A 24,557-nucleotide genomic window follows, 5' to 3' on the forward strand; every position below is an offset into this window, starting at 1 on the left:
ATTCTATGATTCTATGATTCTATGATCATCGCATTATGGAGTGGAGAAAACCAAAGGAAATGCCATCTCACCTCCTGGTCGAGCTCTTTGCCTAACGCCAGGTAGTTACTTTTCAAAATGATGTACTCGTCTGCCAGCTCCTCCCGGCTGCTCTCCAGAGCGTGCAGGCGGTCCCGTAAGGCATCCCGCTCCCCGCTGACTTTCTCACTGCGGAGCTCCAGCTCCAGCACACGGTTCTCCAGGGCCAAGATCTGCAGAGGGGAGGCAGAAGAATTAGGCTGTGGTGGAGACCAGCAGCTATCACACAGTTTAATTTGGCCAGACAGGTTCTAGCACCGAGGGAAATGAGTTTCACGTGAATTTCGTAGTAGCTGAGGAAACAGGGGGAATTCACTACTCTAGATAAAGAGAATATTCCAAGCAGGCAAGTGTGGATGCGCAACAAAGTGAGCATCCTGGATACAAAACATCCAGCAGAGCTGAAACCTTTCACATACCATATTTTTCAGTTCGAATTTCTCTGTTTCATACTGCTCCTTCATTCTGTTCGTCTCAATTTGGAGATCAACAAGTTCTTTGGAAATCTAGGAGAGGGAAAGGACATTATAAAAAGGCCACGGATTGCTCTGAGGCCAGCACAGTATTCCAGCAGGCTGCACCAGGGAATCAGAGCTCAGAGACAGAGGTACTGAAAGGATCAGGTTGGGTGTTAGAAAAAATTTGTTCTCAGAAAGAGTGATGGGGCATTGGCACGGGCTGCCCAGTGAGGTGGTGGTGTCACCATCTCTGGAGGTGTTCAAGAACCATGGAGACGTGGCACGGAGGGACATGGTCAGTGGGGATGGCGGGACGGGTTGGGGTTGGACTTGGCAACCTTAGTGGTCTTTTCCAACCTTAATGATTCTACGATTCCATGATTCTATGACCAGCAGCTGCACCTTTTACCTGAGCAATAGTGGGAAAAGGAACCGCAATCAGCTGCCAGCTTTTTGGCACTGAAGCATACTGTCCCTCAGACACACCAAACAAAAGGCAAAAACAGAACCCTCAGAGGAAAAGCTGAAGAGAATCAACCCCGAGGTCTTGCCTATTCCAGAAGGAGGAGGTCATAGAATCACAGCATGGATGGGTTGGAAGGGACCTCACAGCCTGTCCGGTTCCAAACCCTGCTGTGGGCTGGCTGCCCCCCACCAGCTCAGGCAGCCCAGGGCCCCAGCCATGGGGCAGCTCCAGGGATGGGGCTCCCACAGCAGTGCCAGCACCGCACCTCCCTCTGAAGGTGAGTGAAGCTGGTGGGATCGCAGTCAGTCCTCGCTTGCTCCAGCCTACACATTTACAAGGAACAAATGGAAAAGCCCTGGTTTTGGGAACACATACACGCTTGAGGGGAGGTCCCAACATTTCTCACAAGATTTTTCACTGCTGGGCTCATAGGGCTTCACAGCTCGGTTCTCTCTAACTCTCCAGGTATCCGTTTTACCTTCAGTTTTTCCTCTTCACTGAAGATCGTACTGGGTGACAAATCTGGTTTGGAGCCAGCCAGCCTCCCCATCCTCTCCTGCAGGTCTCCAAACCCCGCATAGAGCCTCTCATTCCTATCCTGCAGCTGCACCTAGAGACACAAAACAGCTCTGACAGCCAGTGCCAGTGAGCAGAGCTCTCTTCTCCCATCGCTGTGCTGATGGAAGGGAAGAGCACAGTGTACCCAATGAGGAGATGCAGCTTTCAGAGCTTTAACAGATTGCAGATGGGTTTTCCCTCCTGCCGTTTCCCTCAGGAGATATGCAGAGCACTGGTTCAGTGACCCAGGGAGGGGCTGCAAACCTTCATACTCACATTTTTGTTAGCAAGATGTTGTGCTTGCCCCGTCAGAGCATTTACGTTCTCCTGATCTGCAACACTTCCAATATCCATGTGTATGAGGCTCACTGCTCACCGGCTGGGGTTTTTGCACAGTACTAGGACAGCAGGGAGTGAAGAGCAAAGGCAGGACCTCAGGATCTCTGAGGCAGCGACTTTCCCCTCTAGGGAAAGCACAAGCAGTGTTGCTATCAACTTTGGTTGCTAGAGGGTGAGCTATCCACCTCGGTTTTGAGGTGGAGCCAAATATTGCAGCCACCGCGGAAGCTGCTGGTCTGAAGGAAAAGAAATGACACTGCTCAGGAGGTATCCATGTTCCTAAGACATCACAGAGCAGAAACTTCAACAAGAAGCTTAGCACACATCCCTAGTGAAGCAATGCAACCATTGAGGAGGTGCTACTCTGTTTAGCAGTTCCAAACCCAGAGCCATGCTGAAGGAATGGCCTCTGTCTCTATTGTGGGGATCCTTACACAATTTCAAATCCGGATTTCAATCTCACAGTTCAAGCCTTTAATCCAACCCTCTGCTCTGGGACAGTTATCAGCTTGCTTCCCTGCACCTTTTTCTTGATCTTTACAGTACTTGTATCTCCCGTGTCACCTAGGAAAGATAGCAATACAGATATGATAAGGCCATTGAGCTGTCCAAAGGGACCAGGATCTTTCAGCTCTGAGCAAGCTACAGCCAGTAACGAGGAAAACCTTCCCAAATTTGTCACTTAGCATCAGAAACGCTATGTGGAAAAATATAAATTTTAAAGCAAAACACACATTGGAAGACACTGCTACAAAAGCTAGTTGTGTGTTGAGAATGAGACACCCCTGGGCACAGGAAGCAGCTCCCGACACTGAGTGTTGCTAGTGGCTCTCCAAGGAGGAGCTGCTTCCCTTACAGCCATGGCTGAACTTTGACTTGCTGCAGACTCAGAGGAATTTGTCCCAGCTCGTTTGTCAATGTTCACTCACAGTTAGAGGTGCACTGAACTCTGATGAGCCCAGACAGCTAAATCTGGACTGTGCCGGTCTATACAGCAGCACTGAATCCAACTGGCGATCTTCCAGCATGACCGGGATAAGTCCCAAGCATGCACAAAGCTGTAAGTACTTGAACAGAGCCCCTGACACACGAGCGAGGGTTACAGAGTGCTAAGGCACAGAGGATAAGGCTGGAAAAACTTGGTGAACGGCAGTCATGGGGTAAAACAAATGCTGGTTTTTATCTTATTTGAGGCTTGTTATCTCTGCTATTTCTGTAGGGCAGGTGAGTTGAGGTAAGAATTTATCTCTTAAGAAAAGCATTGATGATGCAACATTCAAGAAGACCATAGCTCTGAATAACTCCTTATAGCTAAGCTAAGACTGTAACTGAGGGGGAGAGCCTGTCCTGACACAAGCACCTTGCTGAGCATCATCCACCAGCCCCCCACCAGCTGCATCTGGTCCAGGCTACTGCTGAATACCTGCAAGCACCTTGATGTGGATTTCATAAAAGGCTACAGATGCGCAATCCAGCGTCAGAGCCCTTTTGGATCTCGGGGGAAGTAGATGCTAATGAAAGATGCAGTTACATCTTATTTTTCTGCAAAAGAACTTAATAGCCCCGAAGTAATTTTATTAAGGTAATGAAAGCGCTGAGGAGAATTCACAGTTTCTTCACGCCCACAGCTGAGCAGAAAGCCAAATTCACACACGCCCACAGCACTGGGGTGCTTGGAAGCCTGCAGTGGCTGCTCCAGCATGGTGGGGAGAGGAGCAGAGCCGCATGGCCCTGGGGCAGATAGGTGGCCACAGCCAATGCTGGCTCCCAAGGGGCACCTGCTTCACCTGCTGGTCTTTACATTGCTCGTCATGGCAGTGTAAGACTAATCAACACATACAGTGTTATTTATGGAACTGCAGTGCCTCGACGGCCTGGCTTGGAGCAAACTCACCTTCATGCATGGTGCTGCACCGGCACCAGGAAGACACAGCAGCTGCTGCTGTTCCCCTGGTTTGTGAATACAAAGCAAATGTCCCAGCTCACAGCACAAGCAGCAAAGTGGGCATGCAAGAACGGCTTTTTAGTTTGTCATTGCAACCCAAAGTCTCTGTCAAGAGGAAGAAAGAAAAACCGCATGAACCCCACTAAGGGCTACAATGCCAGCTTCGCACTGAGCCTTTTTTTCCTCTTGCTTTTTCATGCAGATGATGTGGTAGCTGGGTCACCAGCAAGCCACCCTTTGCACGTAGCTCTAAATGTGCAAAGAGCTCAAGAGGAACCTGAGTCAAGTCCTGGAGGCTGCAGAATCGCCAGCAATGCCCACACCAGCACTGCCCCACGTGGCTCCAGCCAGACTTGGTGCAGCACTGGCTTTCCTATGGGCTGTCAGGCCTCCTGCATGAGCAAAGGGGTTTTGACGCTGGAGGCAAAGCCCCGCTCCTCGCTGTTCCCTGGCAGAGCATGGGAGGCATTAGGGCGGCCATCTCTCTGCACAAACACCTCCTGCAGGGCTGAACTCAGGCCCGCCTTACAGCTGCAGGCCTAGGGTTGTGGGGCCCTCCAGCCAGCCCAGCATCCCCACGCTCTGCGAGGCACACTGGGAGGACACGAGGCACCGGGCCTCCTCGGGCACTCTGGTCGGGCCAGGCCTCTCCGCCTCGCCCCGTCTCCATAGCAACGGGTGCAGCCGCTTCCGGATGGAGGTGGAGGCGGCGGTGCGCCCCCTGCCGGCTGGAGGACCCGGCCCACCCCTGTATTACGGAGCCCGCTGGGACTGGGACGAGCACCCGGCGCAGAGGTGCTTTGCCCGGGGCTGAGCTGCCCCAGCACCCCTCGTTCCCTGTCCCACACACAGCAAAACGTCGGGAACATCCCCGTGTCACCTCCGCTGCTCAGAGCTGCTGGGGACAGAGCGAGGACACGTCACCCAGCGGGTGTCACAGTCATCCCCGGGGAATGGAGCCGGGATGAGGCAGGCAGGAGTCACAGGGTGGCACGAGGAAGGTGACAGGTCACACTGTGCCTCCTGTGCGGCTGTCACCGTCAGTGTCACCACGAAGGTGCCACCATTGCCACCAGGAAGGACGCGTGCATCCATGTCCCAGCCCAGATCCTGAGCTGAGCTGAGCAGCGGAAACCATGGTGGGCAGCAGCAAATCCTGACCGCTGAAATGGGCTCCAAACTGCCTTTTTTTTTTTTTTTTTTTTTTTTTTTTTTTTGATGGTTTTGCTCTCTCCCTTAATACCATTACAGCCTTTTCCATAGCAACGGTGTAGACTTTGGTCCTGGCTGGGCACACTGAGGGCCACAACGGCTGCGGTGACACCGCGCTGCGCCAGTCCTGGGGTCCCAGACATCATGGAGTGCAATGGGAGATGGCAGCTTCACGCGGCCTGGGAGAGGGGCTGCTGCTTTCCCCTTCGCAGTCTGCCCAGTGTTTTCACAGGGGAGGCCTTTAGCACACAGCTTCACCCACCTGCGGCTGCGGTTTCTCTCTCTTCACATTTATTTGCGGGCCCTGTGGGTTTTGGCGGCAGGGCCGTGCTGGTTCAGCTCTTTGCTGCTCCCCATTGATTACGCCTTGTGTCAATATGTGCTTAGCGCCTGTGGTGGGTGCGCTGCTCGCCATCGCCCGTTTCTCCCTTCGGATCTATAATTTCCCAGAATAGAAGATTAAAATAGAGGGGGAGGAGAGCGCTGCTCCGAGCCAAAAAGAAACTGGGGAAACATTTCTTATTTAGCTGAGCTGCAGCGTTCGATCACATGGAGCAAAGAACCAGCAGCATTCCACCCCCCCCCATCGCCCTAACACTTGTTCCCACAGGCATGTGCCTGTGTTTTCCACTGATTGAAACTTCCACCAAAATTCAAGAAGGAAGAGCTGAGAAGTCCCCTCTGAGTCAGGGGAGGAGAGGCTGCGCTCCGTGGGGATGGAGAAGTGATGTGGGAACAGGCCCCCTCCACCAGCATGGCCATGCAGCTTCACCATCCCCTCCTCATCCTCTGGGGACTGGTGTGGGGTAAGGAGAAAAGCCTCAGTGCCGTTGATGCCCATTCCCAGGGTGGGCAATTGGAATCCCAACCACAAGAGATGCCAGCCCCATCCTGATGCATCTCTCAGGAGGAATGGGCTCATAGAGAAGTCAGGAAGGGTACACAGACGCCTTTCCACTGGTTCATCTGACCCTAGGTAGCCAACGGGGAGACTCCATCTTGGGCATCAGTGACCTTTTTGTCTTTTTTTTTTCCTGGAAACTGATAAAAAATTCTTCAGAAGCCACATTGAACACAGGGGGCTGGGGAAATGACCCGGGATACAGGATGGGGTCAGAGCTTTCCTGTGGATTTGGGGAGCTGCCAGGCAGCTCTGGCCAGAGAATGCAGCATCACCACCCGTGGGACCTGCTGGGCTCTGGGTAAACTGTCCCACACAGAGCAGCGGAGTTTGGGCATCACGTGTACAAACCAGGACTGTGAGGGGAAGAAAAGTTCACATTGGAGCATCTTCCATTTCCCCTCCAGCACTGTGGGAAAGAGAGGTTGATGGGAAGCCCCCAGCATGAAATCCCTTACGTTTAGGTGAGAGTGAGCCCTTCTGCCTGCCTCCACGCTCACAGTATCACACAGCAGTGCCTCAGCTGTGGGGACAGCCCATGCCAGCTACCCCTTGTGTTCCCATCACCCCAGCTTTGAGCCACCAGGAAATGGGTCTGGCACCGTACTCACCCCATTGGCATCCTCAGCGGAGCACCAGGGAAGAGCTGTTGTCACCACACAGGGACAATGAAACACAACAGCGGGAAGTCCCACGTCCACCTATCTATCCTCACTGCTCACCCAAACCCCACTTCCCGGCAGTAACATCACCCCCAGCACCGGGACCCAGCACATAACCTGCACTCCATGGCTCAGTGCTCCCGCAGATATCCTCTCGCACACCCCAGGCTGGGAGAAAGGCTGGCACAGACCCGGGGAAGAAGTCCTGAGCCTGTCCACGTTCACGCTGGCCGCAGCCGAGCCCAGCAGCGGCAGGGTTAAGGCCGGCAGCGGGTGCTGGACGGGCGTCAAGGTGGTTGCTCCATCCCTGCGCGGGGCCGGGAGCGCGCACGGAGCCGCCCGCCACCATGAGCGCAGACAGAGGTAAGGCAGAGAGAGCCGGGCAGGGCGAGGGGCACAGGGGGACAGGCCAGCCCCCCCGGGACTTTGCAATGCGGCTGCCGGTCACTTTTCTCCTCTCTTTCTGTGGCTAAAAGGTCAGTTGGGGAGCTCCTGTGCCTTCTCGGGCACTGTAAAGCAGAGCCCTCGGTTCTCTGCTAATTTGGGGAGGAATTAGGCGAGGGGACAAGGAGCGCTGCTGCTGGCCTTTCCTGGGGAAGGAAGAAGCCGCTGCTGTGGTATAAAGACAAAGCTCCAGGAGGGCACAGGGCACATGGGGTGCAGCCATGCACGAACAAGGGCTGGGATGAGCCAGCCCCTGGGCTGGGGGATACCAGTGGCTGCTGTCTCCCCTGGGACACTGATGGCAACGAGCATCTCTGCCCTGCAGTGCTGGGACATGACATGCGTCACAGCATGGTGGCATAGCTGTGTGCCCCACGGTGACCAAGATGGTCAAGTCCTCCAGCCCTGTGTTGTCCTCTGGGGACGCTGTTCCCGAGCTCACCTCCCCATGCCCGCTCACGGTCTCCCTTTCCTCCATGCCCCGCAGCGGGCAGGGTCCCCCTCCTGCTTCCCCTGGTCCTGCTGTTGGCCACCGCATCCCAGCCCCAGGATGGGGACGTCCCCAAGGAGCCCTCAGCCGCAGAGCCCTTGCGCTGCCCCAGCCCCTGTGCCTGCAGCTTGGACGACTACAGCGAGGAGCTCAACGTCTTCTGCAGCAGCCGCAACCTGACGCAGCTTCCCGAGGACATCCCCACCAATGCCAAAGCCCTCTGGCTGGATGGCAACAACTTCACCCAGCTGCCAGCTGCAGCCTTCAGGAACCTCTCGGGGTTGGACTTCCTGGACCTGCAGAGCAGCCAGCTGGCCGCCGTGGAGCAGCACGCCTTCCATGGCCTGCGCAGTCTCTACCACCTCCACCTCGAGCGCAACCGCCTCAAGTACCTGGCACCCCACACTTTCCTGCACACCCAGAACCTCGTGTCCCTCAGCCTCAACAACAACTTCTTCAGCAAGGTGGAAGAAGGGCTGTTTGCAGGGCTCTCCAATCTGTGGTACCTGAACCTGGGCTGGAACTCGCTGGTGGTCCTCCCTGACAAGGTGTTCCATGACTTGCCCAACCTGAGGGAGCTGATCCTGGCTGGGAACAAGCTCCCCTACCTCCAGCACCAGCTCTTCTGCAGCCTTACGGAGCTGAAGGAGCTGGACCTCAGTGGGAACGCGCTCAAGGGCATCAAGATCAACATCTTCGTCAAGCTGCAGAAGCTGCAAAAACTCTACTTGAACAACAACCAGATCAATGCCATCGCACCCCGTGCGTTCATGGGCATGAAGTCGCTCCGGTGGCTGGATCTCTCCCACAACCGCCTCACCTCGCTGTACGAGGACACGTTTCTGGGTCTCCTGAGCCTGCACGTCCTACGCTTGTCCACCAACTCCATCACCAGCCTGAGGCCCAGGACTTTCAAAGACCTCCAGTTCCTGGAGGAGCTGCAGCTGGGACATAACAGGATCTGGGGCCTGGCAGAACGGACCTTCGATGGGTTGGGCCAACTGGAGGTCCTCAGCCTCAACAACAACCAGCTGCAGGACATCAAGGCTGGGTCCTTCCTTGGGCTGCACAACGTGGCGGTGATGCACTTGTCTGCCAACTGCATCAAGACTCTGCCTGACTATGTGTTTGAGGGAGTCACCAAGCTGCACAGCCTCCACCTGGAGCACAGCTGCCTGAGCAAGATCAAGGCCAACACCTTCTCCAGCCTCACCAGCCTGCGGCGGCTCTTCCTGCAGCACAACGCCATCTCCGTCATTGAAGACCAAAGCTTCAGAGAACTGCACGAGCTGCTGGAGCTCGACCTGAAGCACAACAGGCTGAGCCGCCTCTCGCCCCAGCTCTTTGCGGGTTTGAGCAACCTGGAGTACCTCTTCCTCTCCTTCAACCAAATCCTGGACATCTCCCAGGACACCTTCAGCCCGCTCCGCAGACTCTTCTGGCTCGACCTCTCCCATAACCAGCTGGAGACCCTGGACAACGCCGTCATCACGCAGCTAGCCAACCTGCGCTACCTCAGCCTGAGGAACAACTCCCTGGAGACCTTCTCGGTGGGATTCTTGTGTCCTTCCTTCACACTGGAGCAGCTCTGGCTGGGGGGGAACAACTGGCACTGCAACTGCTCGCTGAAGGGGCTGCGGGATTTCGCCCTGCAGCACCCCACCGTGGTCCCACGCTTCGTCCAGTCTGTCGCCGAGGGGGATGATTCCCACGTCCCCGTTTACACCTACAACAACCTCACCTGCTGCCAGCCCCCCAGCCTCGTGGGCCTGGACCTCCGCGACACCAGTGAGGACAGCTTTGCTCACTGCTGACGCATGACTGCCACCTCCCTGTCCCCACCGCTGTCCATGGTCTGTCCAGCCTTGGCCACCATTGTCCATGTGGCACCATTGGGGACAGCCACTTGGATGGGGACCTGGGGAAGGCGAGGGGGGACAGGAAATCTCTGAGTTTGGCAGTATTTAAACACCAGCACGGGGACAGAATGAAGCATCTTCCTGCCATGAAGCAGGATGCCGGGTGGCTTCACCCTGTGCCCACCTGTGGGCAGCACCCAGCCTCTCCCAAGGCCCCACACCTCACCCAGGGCCCCACCACCCCCATCCACCAGCGAGACCCCAAAAAAGCAGCGCCAAAGCCCAGTGCGTGGCACCTGGGGTCACCTCCACCCCAGCAGATTTAAAGGGAAAAAAAAAAACAAAAAACAAAACCAGAAACCCCAAATTTGCTGTTGAGCCCTCCTGTAGGTTTGGGGAAGGGGGCAGATACTTGCTTTAATTGCTCCTTGCCACAGCCGATGCAGGTTACAGAAAGCCACCCATGTCACTTACCTGATAAATCACAGCAGACAAATAAACCTTTGGAGCTATCGCAACCCATCTTGTAAGTATGTTTTTTCGAAACCATGGGCCGCACCCAGCGGGGTTTCTTATCAGAGCTCCTCAGGGGTTGTGCACCACCCACCCCAACATTTGGGTGCCACGGGCTCCCCACATCCCCAGATACTTGCAGCAAACTTCTTGCAAAGTGAGCAGCAACAAAGGCTAGGCTGGGACTGGTTTACGGGGTGCGGTGTCCCTCGGACCATGCACACAGCACAGCTGGTGCCCTGATCCTGCACTGACCCCTCCACTCGGTGTTATCAGGCAGTGGGATTTGCACCGCAGGCTCTTCCTGCAGAAGCACACAGGTCCCACAGGCCAGGAGAGCGTGTGGCTGCAGGAATGGCCCCACTCTCCAAATCCCAAATCAGTGAGCAAAGGTCAGATGAGATTTCCAGGAAAGCTGTAAGTGGGGAAACCTGGTCAGGTGTGAGTCCTAATGGTGGGTGCAGTCCGAGCAGGGACAGATGCTTTTCCAATCTCCTTCATAATGAATGGCTTCCAACGAGGATCCAGCTTGGTCAGCAGGAATCTGAGGCTTCTCCTGATTCCCTAGAGCAGCACCGCAATGTGGAAGTCCGATCACAGAGAGAGCAAAGAGGCAGAGGGGGCTCAGGCTCTAAGAGAGAGGGAAATAAAGTGCAAAGACACTACGTTTAGCAGCTTCCCCAGCTTAAACCACGCTTGCAAGAAGAAAGCAGGACCCAAGGGAGCAGCAGCACTGAAGAGAAATCCGAGCTTACAGCAGCTGCCAGGGGAAGGAGTCCCAGGGAGACAGCACAGCCAGAGGCAGCGAGCCAGGAACCACCAGGGAGCTGGAGGAGCCCCATGTGTGACAGGGGTGTGGAGAAGGGCCGTGGCAAAGGATGCTGCAAGGACTGCAAGGGCCAGTTTTCAACTAGATGAGGCAACGGCAGGATCTAGAAGCTGGAGAAAAGCCCCAGCTGAGCCCCAGCAAGGAAACATGGGAGAAGCAGGAAACATCTGGATGTATCTGAAGTGCTTTTAATACCAAGACTCAGCTACAGTGAGGCCCAAAGCCACGGAAAAACCTAACTCATAGACTTGCATTTTAAGAAAAATGTTTACTGTCTGGAACTTTAAAAAAGTATTCCTGAGTCACAGTAACCCTCCAGCAGATCACAAAAGGCATTGTTTCCAGTAGGGTAGGATGCAGACTTCAAATGGATACTAGATTTCCTGAAGACACACGGAGCGTACGCAGTGCCTCAGAGGCATACATGTACCAACAATAGGAGATTTCAGAGCAAGCTGGCTTGGCTCAGGTCCACATCAGAGCATCCAGCTCTAGCTTGCCAGCTGCTGAACCAAGTAACGTATTGTGTCACGCAAGGAAAGCGGCAGAAGGCAGCAGCACGTGGAGCTACAATACAGATGACTCGTGCCATCTGAACTCGGCAAGGGAACATCCATCCCAACTGACATTTGCCACTGTAGCTGCAGTCACTCATTGTTAGCAGCACTGCGGAGCATGAGATGCTGTGGAAACAAGCTAGAGCTCCACAAGTATCTGTGCAATAGCTGGTCGCAGAGGAAGGCACTGCATGAGGAGGCTAAAAACAACTGTACCATGTGGGCAGAGTGCTGCCACATTTAGAAGGCAAAAACCAGGCTGTGCATCCTCTGCGTGAGCAGAAACGCCCATGCAGAGTCTCTTTGGATGTGGAGAGGTAGAGCAGCACTTCCCTTTTTTGAGTTGCCATAAGAGGCACCAACGCCGTGCTCCTTCCTCCCTCCATCATCCCCCAGTGTAACAGCTCCATAGTTAAACAGCTTCTGCATCCTCTTCCCCATCAGCAAGGGCAGCTGGTGGTGCTGCCAGGCAAGAGTCCAACTCCTCAGGAGCTCCGCTGCGATGCGCCATCCAGGATCTGCTGGGCGATACGAGTCAAGGCGGGGAAGGCAGAGCTCTTGGGAAACTCTTGGATGAAGTCTCTGCCTTCCTCCAAGCTCTGGCTGAGTTGGGGGTCCAGAGGAACAGAGCCTGAGGGAGAGGAGGAGAGAGGAGTGTGATTGCTTGTTCATCACAAGGCAAAGGCTTTGACTGAGGACTGGAGAAAAACTCCTGCCAGAGGCATCTCCAGGGGCAGCAGCAGAAAAAGGCAACCACTACTCTCACCAGGCCCTCCAGCAGTTACTTCTCACCTCTCTCTGGTTCTGAAATACCACCAGACCATGGTTCTTCGTGAGACTCTGTCCTACTCTGATCCCAGCCCCACCCATAGGGCAGGGTTCAGCCCTCAGCACCCATTTCTCAGGGCATTTCAGGAGGGCTGGGTGGCTTCAGGCTTGGTTGCTTGTCACCACGATGTTAGCAGCCAGAGCAGGCACTGCTCATCGCTGCCTCTGCTCCAGCAGGACTGGATGCCCACTGTGTTCAGTATGGATGGTAGAGAAGCAACTTCACCTTGCTTCTGACCAGCCCAGGGGCTCACAGGGACAAAGAGAACAACCCGCCTGCCCCGGTGACAGACCGTGCCCCTCAAGCACTCCCACAGCAGCACACAAATGTCACCAAGGTGGGCTCTACTCCAGAGTCCACTCACCTAGAAAGGGGACCCCGGCATGTTTGGCCAGCTCTTCACCTCCCCCTTTGGAAAAGATGTTTGTGCACTCCTGAAGGAAGAAGAAAATAGCAGTGAGTCATGAACCTCAGCAGAGAGCTCTGAGCAACGTGGCAGGCACTGTCTGTGCACAGGAGTGCCAGCTCCCATCCACCTTCCTGCCACAAAGGACTGACTTTGCCCCTGCCTTCCCCCAGCTCTGTTTTGGAAAGAACCAGTGGCTTCTTCCAGAGCTCACACAGTAGCTGGCAGCTGCTCATCTCCCAGGTTCACGGCATCCTTGTGGCATTCCACTGATTCTTCCACCTGAGGCACTGCAGTGTGTGATGCCCAGACGTGAACAAGAACCCAAAATAGACCAACCAATAAGCTCACCGAGCAGTGTGGGCAAACGAAGCCACTCATGTTCTCAACAATGCCAAGAACTCGCAAGCCTGTCTTCTTGCAGAACGTCAGCTCTCGCCTCACGTCTCCCACAGACACTGCCTGCAGGGAGAACAGGTAAGGTCAGAGCCGTCTGTCTGTCTAGATGTCTGTGTGGAGTAGGAATGTACACAGACACAAAACATGCAGCATAACTGGCAATGTGGATTAAGAGATGTTCTCTAGCCATTGCTGGCCATAGCTTGGACCAAGTCCTCCACTGAGAGGAACTGCACACAGAGGCCGTGCTGGAGGATGGGTGACAGCATTATTTGGGGTGCAAAGTCCCCCACTAACTGTGCCAAGAGAGCCTGCTCTAGCTCAGCACCAGCAAGCTGCCTTACCTGAGGTGTTGTGACTAGGATTGCTCCCAGCGGCTTGTAGGGCCGCAGGGCCTCCACTGTGGAGATGTGCTCATCAGAGGTGCCTGGAGGCGTGTCCACGATGAGGAAATCCAGTTCTCCCCAGGCCACATCAGTAACAAATTGCTTTATCAAAGCTGCAAAAATAAAAGGTGTGCCGTCTGAATGATCTGAACCCACTCAGGGAAGACAGCCCTGGAGAACGAGGGTCATGGCCTGAAGAATGACTTGCCCAAAAGAGGCTTGCCCACGGCAGGAGCCAGGATCAGCCCCAAGAGGGTTTGGAAGGTGAAGGTTTCACTCCTAACAGTGAAATACAACTGTACCATTTTTCTTGGGTCCTCTCCACACCACAGCATCATCCGGCTTCTCCAGCAGGAAGCCGATGGACATCAGTGAGATGCTCTTCTCCTGGTCCACAAAGACCGGCACCCAGCCGGCGTCACACTGGTGCACATCATTGTCCTGCACCTTGAACATGCGGGGTATGCTGGGGCCACACAGGTCCACGTCCAGGATCCCCACCTGCAGCGATGAAGCAGAGCCATTCAGATGGGCCTGAGCACAGTCACGGCCCTCAGCTCCGTTTTTTCCCCAGGCAAGAGGAGGCAGCACTCTCCTCTAGGCCAAGAACCAGAGCAGCAGGTTTGAAGCACAACTTCAAAGAGTTGCTTCAAGTTTTCACTGCCATCTCAACCTCCTTCCCTCCAAGGAAGCATCTCCTGGGTATTTACAAGCACTCTGGGGAAACTTCTACTCCTGGGACCCATCAGAACCTCAGAGGGATTGGCTCCACTGAGCCTTTACAAATTCCTCCTGGAAATCAGCCAGCCTCGTGCCCACAGGTCCCCTTAGTGCCTGAAGCACCATTGTCCTTCAGCTTGCCCACCTCACTCCACCAAGGAGCACACGCTACTATACAAGCCAGCAAGTCATTTCTCAGCACCCTGGTTTCAAAAATAACAGCAAAAGAAGTTTTAGACAGCATTAGTCTCTTGGATAAAGGAGAAAGGAACCGTGCTGTTAGGTGTGTTGGACTTTTCCGGATCGGGAAAGCACAGATCCTTGACAAAGGATCTTCATGTACGCGGGAAGCATAAAGGACAAGGAGGACCATGCCAAGGGGATGTTGGGAAGGACCAGTCGGAGATCAGCATCCCAGCCCTTCACTCACCTTCTTGCCCGAGTGCCGCAGCGACAGAGCCAGCTCGGTGCTGATGGTGCTCTTCCCCACACCGCCCTTCCCGGACAGCACCAGCACGATGTGCCGCACACCGCCCAGGTTGCTTCTCTCTGGGAGAAGGGAGAGCAGGGACAGGCTTCAGAGCCCCTTCTAAGAAGTGTAAGGGAGAGGGGTAAATAGGTGCAGAGTGTTTTGGCTGCCCGAGGAGTAGAGGAAGAGCTCTGTGATGACCTCAGCGCTCGGGCAGCACGGCGATGAATGCCCGCGGGACTCCGTCATGACCGGTGCTGCGGGGGCCGGGCCGGGCCGGGAGGCGGCGGTGGGGTCAGCCCGTGGCGCTTCTTCCCTCCGTGTCGCGCTGCTCTCGGCCCCGGGCCCCGCTTCTCACCGTGCCCGTCCATCTGGGGCCGATTTCCCCGAGGGCCTGGAGCAGCTCGGACCGGGAGCTCAGGGAAGCGCAGCCAACAACACCGGCCGGGTGCGCGTTCCCGGGCGCCCCGTCACGGGCGGCAGTTGAGTCACCGGCCCGCCCCGTGCCGGGCTTCGCCACAGAACCGACATCACACCGGCACCACAGCGGCGCCGCGGCCATGGAGCCCGCTCCCAGCACGGCGGACCTCATCCGCGCCTCCACCGAAGGTAAGAGCGCAAAGGAACCGGGGACAGGGCGGGACAGGGGTGAGGGGAGGCAATAAGAACGAAACGGGAAGGGTGGCACGGAACCCCTCAGGGCGGCGGCACCAAGAGCCCCGCACCAGGCCTGGGCCCAGGCCCACGGCGCTGCCCGCACACAGCCGGCGGCAAGGCCCAGGCACACAGCGGCTGCCCACCGGGAACTAGGCCCAGCCGCCTCAGGGCCCCGCCAGGCCCCGGCACTCCCCAGGAGCCGGAGTGGGAAGACCGGGACCGTGGGAACACGAGACACACGCAGCCCAGGCAGGCACCAAGCGCCATACCAACTACAACCCCGCACCGCTCACCCGCCGCCTCCTCCTCCATGCTGCTGCGCGGCACAACTCTCTTCCGCCTTTCGCCGGTAAAGCCCCGCCCCCTTCCAACTGGCAGGCTCCGCCTCCAATAGCGGGCCGCGCCCTTCCCAGAGGCCCGCCCCCACGGGCCCCGCGGCCAGTCACAGCCGCTTCCCACCCACTCCCGCCAGCCAATGGACTCCGTGCTTTCTCGTCCGCTTTGGTCACCCAATAGAGCGGCTCCTCGGAGATAGACAAGCGACACAGCCAATGGCATAGAGACCCCGCAGGCACAACCCCCTCCCCGTCCCTCAGCCTTGAGCGACGGGGCTCTCAACCAATTACAAGATGGTTCCAAGAGGGAGTAGCGAATAGGAGGCTGGGAGGGCGGTGCTCCAAGAGGATTGTTTATGTCCCGGGAGGGGAAAGTAGGTCGGAACGCGGCGGCGGGGCCAGGCCGGGCCGGGCCGAGCCGAGAGGGGCCCGGAGCGGGGTCGGTGAGCGAGACTGGGGCTGGGAGAGGGGAGCGAAGGCTGAGCAGGGCCCGAGTCCATAGAGCTGCGCTGCGGGGCTCTGAGCGTTGCGGCCTGGTCGAGGGAGCGGAGGCCGTGAAGCAGCGCGGCCTGTGGTGAGGCCTTGACGGGCCCAGAGCCTCTCTAGGACACGCGCCGCGCCCGTCCGTGAGCAGTAGGCCCCGGGGAGAGGGGAGAGTCCCCCGAGCCCCCAGCACTGCTCCTCGGGAGCACCCCCAGTTCTGTGCGGCCCGCTGGGCCGGGCTTGGCTGCTGCTCCGGGGCTGAGGCGCAGCGGGAGGGGGCACGGGAGCCCCGTGGCAACCCTCAGCCCCACGTCTGCCGGGCCCTAGCAGGGCGAGGAGGTGCCGTGCAGGTGTGGTGTGCGGCTCTGATGGGGGCTGAGTGAGGGGAGCGGGTCCAAGAGGCAGGAGGAGGCCCAGCTGTGTGGGTGCCGGCTGTGGGGAGTTGGTTTCTACAGAGAGAAACTTCAGGAAGAATGAAAGGGAGCGTAGTCCCTTCCAACAGAGAACTGTCACACGGTGGTTGGGAGCTGGTTTGGCCTGTCGGGGTGGGAAGGAGCCTGTGAAAATCTCTTCTGCATAATAGCCCTGTCTGGGTCGGGACACGCAGTTGCTGCCTGCTGTCCTTGAGGCAGGTCAGGACGGACCCGATTTTCTGTCAGCAACCAGGAAATTGTCCATTCCTTACCCCCAAATGCTGTCAGCAGAGCGTTCTCCGAGTAGGCAGCTGCTCAGAGGTGAGTGAGCGGTGTTCCCGGCAGCAGACACACGCAGCTCAGGCAACAGAGCAGCGCAGAGAAGCTGTCCTTGGTATTCATACCTAGGGAACAAGGGGAAAGTTTGCAGAGGCTCATGGTGTGCGAGGAACTTATCCTGCTGTCCTGCCCATCAGATGTGGTTTGTGCTGGTATGCCGTGGAGGGCAGAGCTTGAGCAGCGTGGGGGGGGGAAGAGGGCTGTACTGGCACGTGTAACCTCCTGTCCTCACCCCCCACAGCGTACCTCTCCCGGAACGCCATGGCGCGACGCACGCGGAGCAGCCGGGCCTGGCACTTCGTCCTGAGCGGGGTGCGCCGCGAGGCTGACAGCCGGGCGCTCGCTTTGGCCACAGGCGCACGAGGCTGGGGCTATGACTCCGATGGGCAGGTAGGCACACAGCTGGCCAAACCAAAAAGGGACTGATACAAGGCCGCCTGATGAGACAGGGCCAGCTGCTGCTCCCCCCAGGCTGAAATGTGGGGCTCCTGGCATATCTTCCCAAGGCAGGGCTAGCAAAGTTGCCCGTAGTTCTGCACCACGGTTCTGTGCCTTGTTCTCTGGCCCGCCTAGCCACTGCTCTGTGCTCAACTATGTACATTTAAAAAGCATATAAAGTGTGTGGGTAGCATATAAAGTCTGTAAAATATTTTAAAAGTAGTCTTTATAAGTAGCGATCTGAAATATGCATTGAAGTGGATCAGTTCTCCAGTCTGGTTTGCTGACTTCTGGTTATCGTGCAGCTGTTAGCTGGTGTTGGAGGGAGTGTGGGCTGCTCCAGTCTGCAAAACTACAGTCTGAAAGGGAATTAGAATCCTCTTGGCCATCCTTCACCCTCGTTCTTCAGTGCATGAGTTCTGTTTCCCACACAGCGTGTGCAGCAGTGGGGACACAGGGAACTGCTCCTGAAGCTTCAGAGCCAGGCTAAAGTACTGCAGGGCTGCTGCCTGAGCATGGTGCCCAAATCCAGGCACTGCTCTCCCTGAAAATGTCAGCACAGCTTTGTATTTCCACAGCCAAATTTCTAGATAGCGGTAATTAGGAAGGGCCAATGAAAGACAGAAATCGAGCTTTCTAATCTGCAAGTGGGAGAAGGAGGTGGTGAGTGGTAGAGAAGTAAACCTGAGTCATTTTAAGTCCCGCTGTCTTATTACACAGCTACAGCACCGTGAGGTTAAAGGATTTTTATCTTTAAATACTGATGACAAAATCTGCCATGGGCATTGCCCCGTGCTGTGGGGCTGAATAGTGAGCAGCTACATCTGATCAGTGTGTAACCTCAGAGTAACTTGCTGAGATCTGTGATAAGAGGCTCCACTGGGTGAGAATGAGCTTCCTGTAACACATGGGGTGAGACAGGGCTCTTCCTCTTGCAGTATCCAGTGCAGGGACGCTTTGGTCTCTCGGTGTGGAGGAATAGAAAATCCAAGTTCTTGTGTTCATACATAAAAGTAAATAAAAGCCTTTAAAACCCTCAGTAGGTTCCCTGCAGGCTCATCTGCAGAACTGGCAAGAGGAACTGCAGTCTTACTGCTTAACTGCTTCTCCTTTGTTCTGCCCCCTCCCCTGCCTGGCCTCCTTTCCCTTTTCCTCCCCCTCATCTCTTTGGAGCAGTGGTTCTCAGCAATGTGGCTTTTTCTTGGGAAAGGCACAGGGCCCTGTGGAAATTTACAGGTTCTGTGTACAGCCATTTATATGCGTCTGCTCTTCTTCTGTGGTGCCTTGACTGGCATCCCCAGCTGTCTGTAACCCGCATGCTGAAAGTCATTGCTTTAGCAGAAAGTTTTCTTAAAAATGGATGTTAAAGAGCTGTTTGGACTGACGTGCTACTTGCACCGCTCCCCACCTCTTTGATGCTTAGAAGTTGTGAAGGCACAAAGGATGTACTGGGTCCCAACACAGGGCAGTTAGAGCGGCTCAGCCCTTCGCCCTCATGTGTGGCAGGCCAGGCTGGGGCACGATGCAGCTGTGCTGCCACTGGCTCTGGCATGAGCCTGGGGATGTCTCCCTGCAGCTCTGCAGAGCAGCCTGACTGCTGAGAGAGCCCAGCTCTGCGACCCAGGAACACTTGGCAGTAACGTTCCTCTGCTCTCCTCTGCAGCACAGTGACTCGGATTCGGAGCCGGAGTTTTCCACCCTCTCGCCCTCCATCCCGAGCGCCATCCCCGTGACAGGAGAGTCCTACTGCAACTGTGAGAACCAGAGTGAAGCTCCCTACTGCTCCAGCCTGCACGCCCTGCACCGCGTCAAGGACTGCCAGTGTGGCGAGGAGGATGAGTGTAAGGAAGGGGCTCCCGGGGCGACTTTCAGAATCCTTTGGGGTGCGAGGTGGGTGCAGTCCTGGCCTGGCGGCACAGGCTGCGCCTCTGCATGGATCACTGCTGTTCCACGGGGCCCTTATCTCTGACCTGGTACCTGATGCTCCTTTGTTTACAATCTGAAGGCCACGTAGCCTTTAGGAAGATTACAAGCACATGTCTTATGTTGTGTTCCAAGGGCTGAGTGCTGAACTTGTTAATGCGTCAGGGTTCACCTCTGGAGACCTGAGTTCAAATCCAGCTGAGGCCACCAGGGAAGTCAGCTGCCGTGGCCACAGCCTTATTAATGCTGATCCCCGGTACAGCTGGCAGGGCACTCGGGTTTCCTCAGAGTAGACAGGAGGGGCAGGCAAAGAGTGGGCCTGGGCTGGCTGAGAAAGCCCCAGAGCACAGCAGAATTCTTGTAGCACTTGTGTTTTGACTTCAGTCCCTTGAACGGACAAGAAGTGAGTGTGAGTCCCTCTGAAAAAAAGGAGGTCTGAGGAGCCTTGTTAGTCAGAACTGACAGCATCAGGAAGAAGAGAGCACTGAACCGTCCCCACTGGGAGGATGCAGAGTAGTTCAAGCCTCAAATAGGTACACAGCTTAGGATTTAGCCTCATTTAAAAATAAATAAATAAATAAAAATCTCGATGGGCTTTCATAACAGTTGTCCATCTGTGTTTGGCTTGGGAATAGCTCCCTGAGGGCCTTTGTGCATCCTTGTGTCCCTCCTGACCAGATTTTGACTGGGTGTGGGATGACCTGAATAAGTCGACGGCCACCCTGCTGACCTGTGACAACCGCAAGGTGAACTTCCACATGGAGTACAGCTGTGGCACCGCAGCTATCCGAGGCAACAAGGAGCTGGCAGACGGGCAGCATTTCTGGGAGATCAAGATGACCTCTCCAGTGTATGGCACAGATATGGTACGTAGAACGAAGTTGCTTACAGGCACATAGAATGCCCGGTATTCTCTGAATGGGACAGCAAACTTCCTTCCGCGTTTCACCTCGGCACCCTCACTTAGCAATAAGAAAACTGAAGCTGGAAGGGTAAGCAGTTTTAGGCCAGCACTAAAGGAATTGTGACTAGAACCTGATTTTCCTGCTTCCCTGCTGTGTTAGTGGTAGATCACTGCCAATAAACTTAACAAGGACTCCGGTCAGGCCGCGCCGGCGCTTGCCCTCAGCCTGGGGAAGCATCCAGGCAGGCTGTGGTTGGCAGTTCTGCTGGGTGTGCTGGGGTGTGTGCTGCTCAGCTCGGTCACTTCCTGCCCCTGGGGCTTCACCCCTGCAGGGCCGGTGTGTTTACAGCTGTGGCACCGCTCTGTGGCTTGTGGCCATGGCCCAGCCTCACTCTGCACCATTAACATGGTCCACAGCCCCGTTAGCTCCCTTGGCTCTGCTAAGGCTGCACCTCGTGGTCTGGCTGCTGGGCACTGCAATGCAGCACTGGCCAAACCTTTCAACGGAGAACTGAAACCTTCAGCTCAGCTTCCCCGGATCCTCTTAACTTGTTGGGCTGTGCTGAGCAAAGGAGGGAGACCTAGAGGTGGAGTCTCGGTTGTGTTTTGTTGCTTTAGAAGCATTCTGTGCCTCTGCAGACGCTAAGCTTGTGTTCTTCCTCTTGGCTTTGCCTCCCAGATGGTGGGAATTGGGACGTCGGATGTGAATCTGGACAAGTACCGCCACACCTTCTGCAGCCTGCTGGGCAAGGACGAGGACAGCTGGGGACTCTCCTACACAGGTAACGCAGGCAGGGCAGTGTCAGGGGGAGGACAGCTGAAATGTCAGCAACAGGCACGCGGGTTTAAGAGTTAAATGGTCTTAATGGGATCGTGGCCAAAAAGGCCACAAGGGCTGTGAATCCTTTAGCTAACAAACTACAATGGGAGCTGCTGCCTGCTCAGTTCACCAGTGCTACTGCATGCCTGCAGGGCTTGCCTAAGCATCATACTGCATAGGACAGGCTGCTTCTTGCTTTCAGCTCTTGGAGCCTTACGTGCATTTTGCAGACCCTATGGAACCAGCACGTGAATTTTCAGGGCCTCTGGACTGCAGGTTGCATGTTGCTGATTCAGGATCTCAGTGCTGCTGCCTGGGCTCTGGTATTCCAAAAGCTCAGCTTCCCTCTTTGCATCGTATGCTTTGGGGTGGGAGGGCATTGAGGGAGTGATGAGGAGATGGCAGGGATTTTGTAGGTGCTGAGCAAGACCGTACCAGTGGGAGCTTTTGGGGAAGTGCCTGAGAGCTGGGGTGAGTCTGTGGAGCACGGGCTTCCCGCTAAATGCAAGGTGTACTGTTTTAAGGACTACTGCATCACAAGGGTGACAAGACAAACTTCTCCTCGAGGTTTGGCCAGGGCTCCATCATCGGGGTGCATCTGGACACGTGGCATGGAACACTCACGTTCTTCAAAAACCGCAAGTGCATAGGTAAGAGCAAGGGCAGCTGCAGCAGCCTCCAGGCACAGACCTGGGGGAGCGCTGCAGCTTTAGCTGAACTCTTAAGTTTGGTGGCAGCTGGGCTGCAGGAGAAAATAGTGGCAAATAAAAGATCAAGACGTGAAGCAAGTGGGGCAAAGGTTACATTTGCTTAACGGGTTTGGATTTCAAAAGGCCGTTTTCCAAGTGTTTTCTGACAGCTTGATGGAGCTCAGGGTGGCTGGGAGGAGCGAGATCACCTAGTCAAAACTAATGTGAATCCTTGATGCTGTCCCCCGCAGGGGTTGCAGCTACAAAGCTGCAGAACAAGAAGTTCTACCCCATGGTGTGCTCGACAGCAGCCAAGAGCAGCATGAAGGTGATCCGCTCCTGTGCCAGCTGCACTTCTCTGCAGTACCTGTGCTGCTACCGCCTGCGCCAGCTCCTCCCCAACTACGTGGACACGCTGGAGGTGCTGCCGTTGCCACCAGGACTCAAGCAAGTGCTACACAACAAACTGGGGTGGGTCTTGAGCATGAACTATAGCACATCGAAGCCTTCCTCCTCATCGTCGGGAAGCGACTCAGATAGCTCCTGTGGCTCAGATGCAGAGGCCTGCCAAAGGAAGAGGTGCAGGAGGACATGATGTCTCTTCAGACGAACTGCTTTGAGGGAGCTGGGTGGGGTTTTGTTCTGCTGTCTGTGAGGGCAGCCCAGGCCTGATGCACCTGTTTCTTCACAGGGACATCCATTTCTACTTGTTTATGAAGATTTCTCTTGTGCTGGTTGAAATCTTTAGCCTAAGCATTCATCACTTGCATTGAAAATACCCGCTGACCTAAAGAGGTGTCAGCTCTGTGAAATACACAAACTGCAGCCCAACACCTGAAGTTAATCTCCTGCTGATTTGAAAGTTGTCACTTCTTTCTGAAGAACCTCTTTGCTGTAGGCTGGCAGTAGAGGTGAGATTTAAGGTGGCTTCTCTATCTCAAAGCCTACTTCTTGCAAACTGTAACAATTCATCAAAAGACAGAATGAAAGACCAGTCCCTCTCCTCCTAACTGTCGTGTGTTGGTTTGGTATCTGCAATGAATTCATCACATTGTGGGGCATGATTGAACTGCAGCACTTAGGGAAACGGGCTCTGAGAGATGCACCTGTGCCACTTGTGAAAGAGCAGTTACTTGAGAGAGTTGAACTGTTAGCGATCTTTCTTGAGCACCCCCTCCATGACTTTAATTGCTTTGCATGTTGGCTACTGCTGCTTCTCCTGTATCAAAGACTGTATTGAACTGTGATAATAAAAGTATAAACTGCTTTTCATTCCTCTTAGGACCCTTAAAGGCATGTGGTTGTCAAAAATAGCCACACAAGTACAGCTACCAGCCTGGAGAGGATATTTTAAATGCAGCATTTGTTTGTCAGATCCGGATAGGGTTAAGGAAGTTACCTTGCCTCTGCCCCATGGAGGGTTCTTGTGCTTCTCACTGGAACATCAGAGCCAGGCCTGGCTGGAGCTCCAGCAGCGCCACGCTGATGCTTGTGGCTGCAAACAGGAAGGGAGGGCTGCAGTGTTTTATAATGTGTGTGTTCTGACAGCTTACATTCAAACAGCCCCGAATACCCACCCTAGGGACAGAAAATCAGAGCAGTTTGTGTGTGCAGGACAGCCACTGAGACTTGTGTGCTGCTTGCAGCCGGCCCCTTCTTGTACGTGCTGAGGAGCAGTGCTGGACCGGAGCCTGGAACAGTGAGTAATCCAGCAGTGGCCTGGCACTACTGCCAGCAAACGGCATGCAGGAGAGCCTTCCTGCTTTCTCCCATTTGAGCTGCCCTAAGATTTCAGACAGGAAAGAGGACAGAAAAGCACTTTAGCCGCTCCTTGGGGATTAGGCCACGAGCGCTGGCTGGGCACGGACTGAGTGCTGAGGGATCAGGTACGTGAGCAGCTCTTGCCAGCTTCCAGCGTGCTGTCAGAGCGGGCTGGCTCAGGAGACCCAGCACAGAGCTGCTGTGGCTGGAGGCCCTTTAAATGGCCACGTGTGGCAGTCCAGCTTCCCTCCTTCCTGCCCCTCTGGTGAAACAGCTGCTGTGAGCCCAAGCGGGCAGGCACAGCCAGGGCAGGGAGGAGCACAGCAGCGTGGGCCCGTGGCAGCACGTTGTCACAATCTGCTGCGGTCTGTCCTCCTGCAGTGCTGGATGCCAGCATCATTGTGAGTCCTTAGATGAACACAGCGCTGCTTTTCGGGATGTTTTTCTGTGGCCTTTGAACTCTTTTGGTGAGTGGTGCATTTACAGGTGATTTAAGCTGGTGCCATCAGCCAAGTGCAAAGGTTATTGCAAACTGGAAGAGCGTTGAAATAGGTGTGATGGGGCATGCCTTTCAGCTTGTGCTCTTCACAGATTCCCTCCCAGCACTGCAACTGGGAACACAAGCAGCCACCTGCTCTCTTTTCTCCTGGTCATTGTGGACCTGCAAAAGCCTCACGCAAAACTTTCTGCTCCATGTGCAGTTACCCCCCATGACAGTGTCCCTCCTTCCGACATCATGAATCTTTAAGCAACAGTGGCTCTTGCTTCTCTGTTTACAGGCTTTGAACGAGGACCTTAATTAAATAGGACAGGCTCTCTGTCAACCCATCTGTAGCTGTGCTCCCGCCAGAAAAAACAGCCCTGCTGGATTTCTCCTCCCAGGAACTAATTCAAGCATTAGCAGATGGAAGCTGAAGAATCACTGGCAAGGAGGAGCTTTATTCTGAGGGTGCCCTCCCACCTTCACAGCACTGGTTGGTGTTACTTGGGGCTAGCAAGCTGTACTTCATGGGAAGAAGCTCAGGGGGTTTCTGTGCTACTGTGAAATGCCACAATTACCATTACCAAATCCTCAGAGTTTTGGGGTTCCCCATCCCTACTGTCCCCATTGCAGCTATTCCTAAGAAAGAAGCTCAACGTTTGCTTTGGCAAAAGAGAATCTCATCCTAGCCCATCATTTCACACGCAGTTTTCTGGAGCTTATCTGGCATTTCCTTGTGTTGGGCGTTCAGCCAACAGTCTCCCCTGCCTTGAGCTCCATGTCACCCCAGGCTG

General features: G+C 55.3%; 4 protein-coding genes across 9 annotated transcripts in view; 2 read left to right on the top strand and 2 right to left on the bottom strand.

Moving 5' to 3' along the window:
* CCDC78 (coiled-coil domain containing 78) overlaps nucleotides 1-2,055 on the bottom strand; it is a 14,210-nt gene extending 12,155 nt beyond the window's left edge. For 3 of the 4 annotated variants that reach the window (XR_002443102.1, XM_021411396.1, XM_021411395.1), the window contains exons 1-4: nucleotides 1,837-2,055; nucleotides 1,481-1,612; nucleotides 498-584; nucleotides 72-251 (exon numbers count right to left, since the gene is read on the bottom strand). Coding sequence is in view for 3 of the 4 variants with exons in the window: in XM_021411396.1 (XP_021267071.1) it covers nucleotides 72-251; nucleotides 498-584; nucleotides 1,481-1,612; nucleotides 1,837-1,914 (477 nt within the window). In the remaining variant the exon portion in view is untranslated. Of the gene's footprint in view, nucleotides 1-71; nucleotides 252-497; nucleotides 585-1,377; nucleotides 1,613-1,836 lie in introns of those variants that run through there. The other variant, XM_021411397.1, reaches the window with a different exon arrangement.
* IGFALS (insulin like growth factor binding protein acid labile subunit) lies at nucleotides 2,177-9,506 on the top strand. Its single transcript, XM_021411777.1, has 3 exons — nucleotides 2,177-5,935; nucleotides 6,755-6,982; nucleotides 7,450-9,506. Exons 1-3 carry the CDS (start codon nucleotides 5,784-5,786, stop codon nucleotides 9,365-9,367), a joined length of 2,298 nt encoding a protein of 765 aa, XP_021267452.1. The 5' UTR covers nucleotides 2,177-5,783; the 3' UTR covers nucleotides 9,368-9,506.
* On the bottom strand, nucleotides 10,927-15,599 carry NUBP2 (nucleotide binding protein 2). Of its 3 annotated transcripts, none has more exons than XM_021411424.1 (7): nucleotides 15,471-15,599; nucleotides 14,482-14,600; nucleotides 13,634-13,832; nucleotides 13,290-13,444; nucleotides 12,898-13,008; nucleotides 12,505-12,574; nucleotides 10,927-11,942 (listed from the first exon to the last, which is right to left on the bottom strand). In XM_021411424.1, the coding sequence occupies exons 1-7, from the start codon at nucleotides 15,487-15,489 to the stop codon at nucleotides 11,797-11,799; spliced, it is 819 nt and encodes a 272-aa protein (XP_021267099.1). In that variant the 5' UTR covers nucleotides 15,490-15,599; the 3' UTR covers nucleotides 10,927-11,796. The 3 variants fall into 3 exon arrangements, with proteins under 3 accessions (XP_021267099.1, XP_021267098.1, XP_021267100.1); XM_021411423.1 differs by having other exon boundaries at nucleotides 15,447-15,529; XM_021411425.1 differs by lacking the exon at nucleotides 15,471-15,599 and adding an exon at nucleotides 14,722-14,943.
* Nucleotides 14,717-22,793, top strand: SPSB3 (splA/ryanodine receptor domain and SOCS box containing 3). The gene is given in 9 exon segments (XM_021411399.1): nucleotides 14,717-14,782; nucleotides 14,785-14,931; nucleotides 14,934-15,129; nucleotides 16,989-17,137; nucleotides 18,849-19,026; nucleotides 19,787-19,974; nucleotides 20,692-20,794; nucleotides 21,357-21,482; nucleotides 21,773-22,793. Coding segments are annotated over 9 exon segments (1,497 nt in total). The 3' UTR covers nucleotides 22,117-22,793.

Source organism: Numida meleagris, chromosome 13 (assembly GCF_002078875.1).
Source record: "Numida meleagris isolate 19003 breed g44 Domestic line chromosome 13, NumMel1.0, whole genome shotgun sequence".
Classification (NCBI taxonomy): domain Eukaryota; kingdom Metazoa; phylum Chordata; class Aves; order Galliformes; family Numididae; genus Numida; species Numida meleagris.

Excerpts from the sequence above, each read along its gene's own strand:
- NUBP2 (XM_021411423.1), bottom strand. The coding sequence starts at position 15,489 with ATGGAGGAGGAGGCGGCGGGTGAGCGGTGCGGGGTTGTAGTTG. Across the intron at positions 13,445-13,633 it reads GAGAGGACCCAAGAAAAATG|CTTTGATAAAGCAATTTGTT; the intron begins GTACAGTTGTAT and ends TTATTTTTGCAG. Across the intron at positions 13,009-13,289 it reads TCCTAGTCACAACACCTCAG|GCAGTGTCTGTGGGAGACGT; the intron begins GTAAGGCAGCTT and ends TTCTCCCTGCAG.
- IGFALS (XM_021411777.1), top strand. The coding sequence starts at position 5,784 with ATGTGGGAACAGGCCCCCTCCACCAGCATGGCCATGCAGCTTCACCAT. Across the intron at positions 5,936-6,754 it reads GAATCCCAACCACAAGAGAT|TGCTCCCGCAGATATCCTCT; the intron begins GCCAGCCCCATC and ends TCCATGGCTCAG. Across the intron at positions 6,983-7,449 it reads CACCATGAGCGCAGACAGAG|ATGGTCAAGTCCTCCAGCCC; the intron begins GTAAGGCAGAGA and ends ACGGTGACCAAG.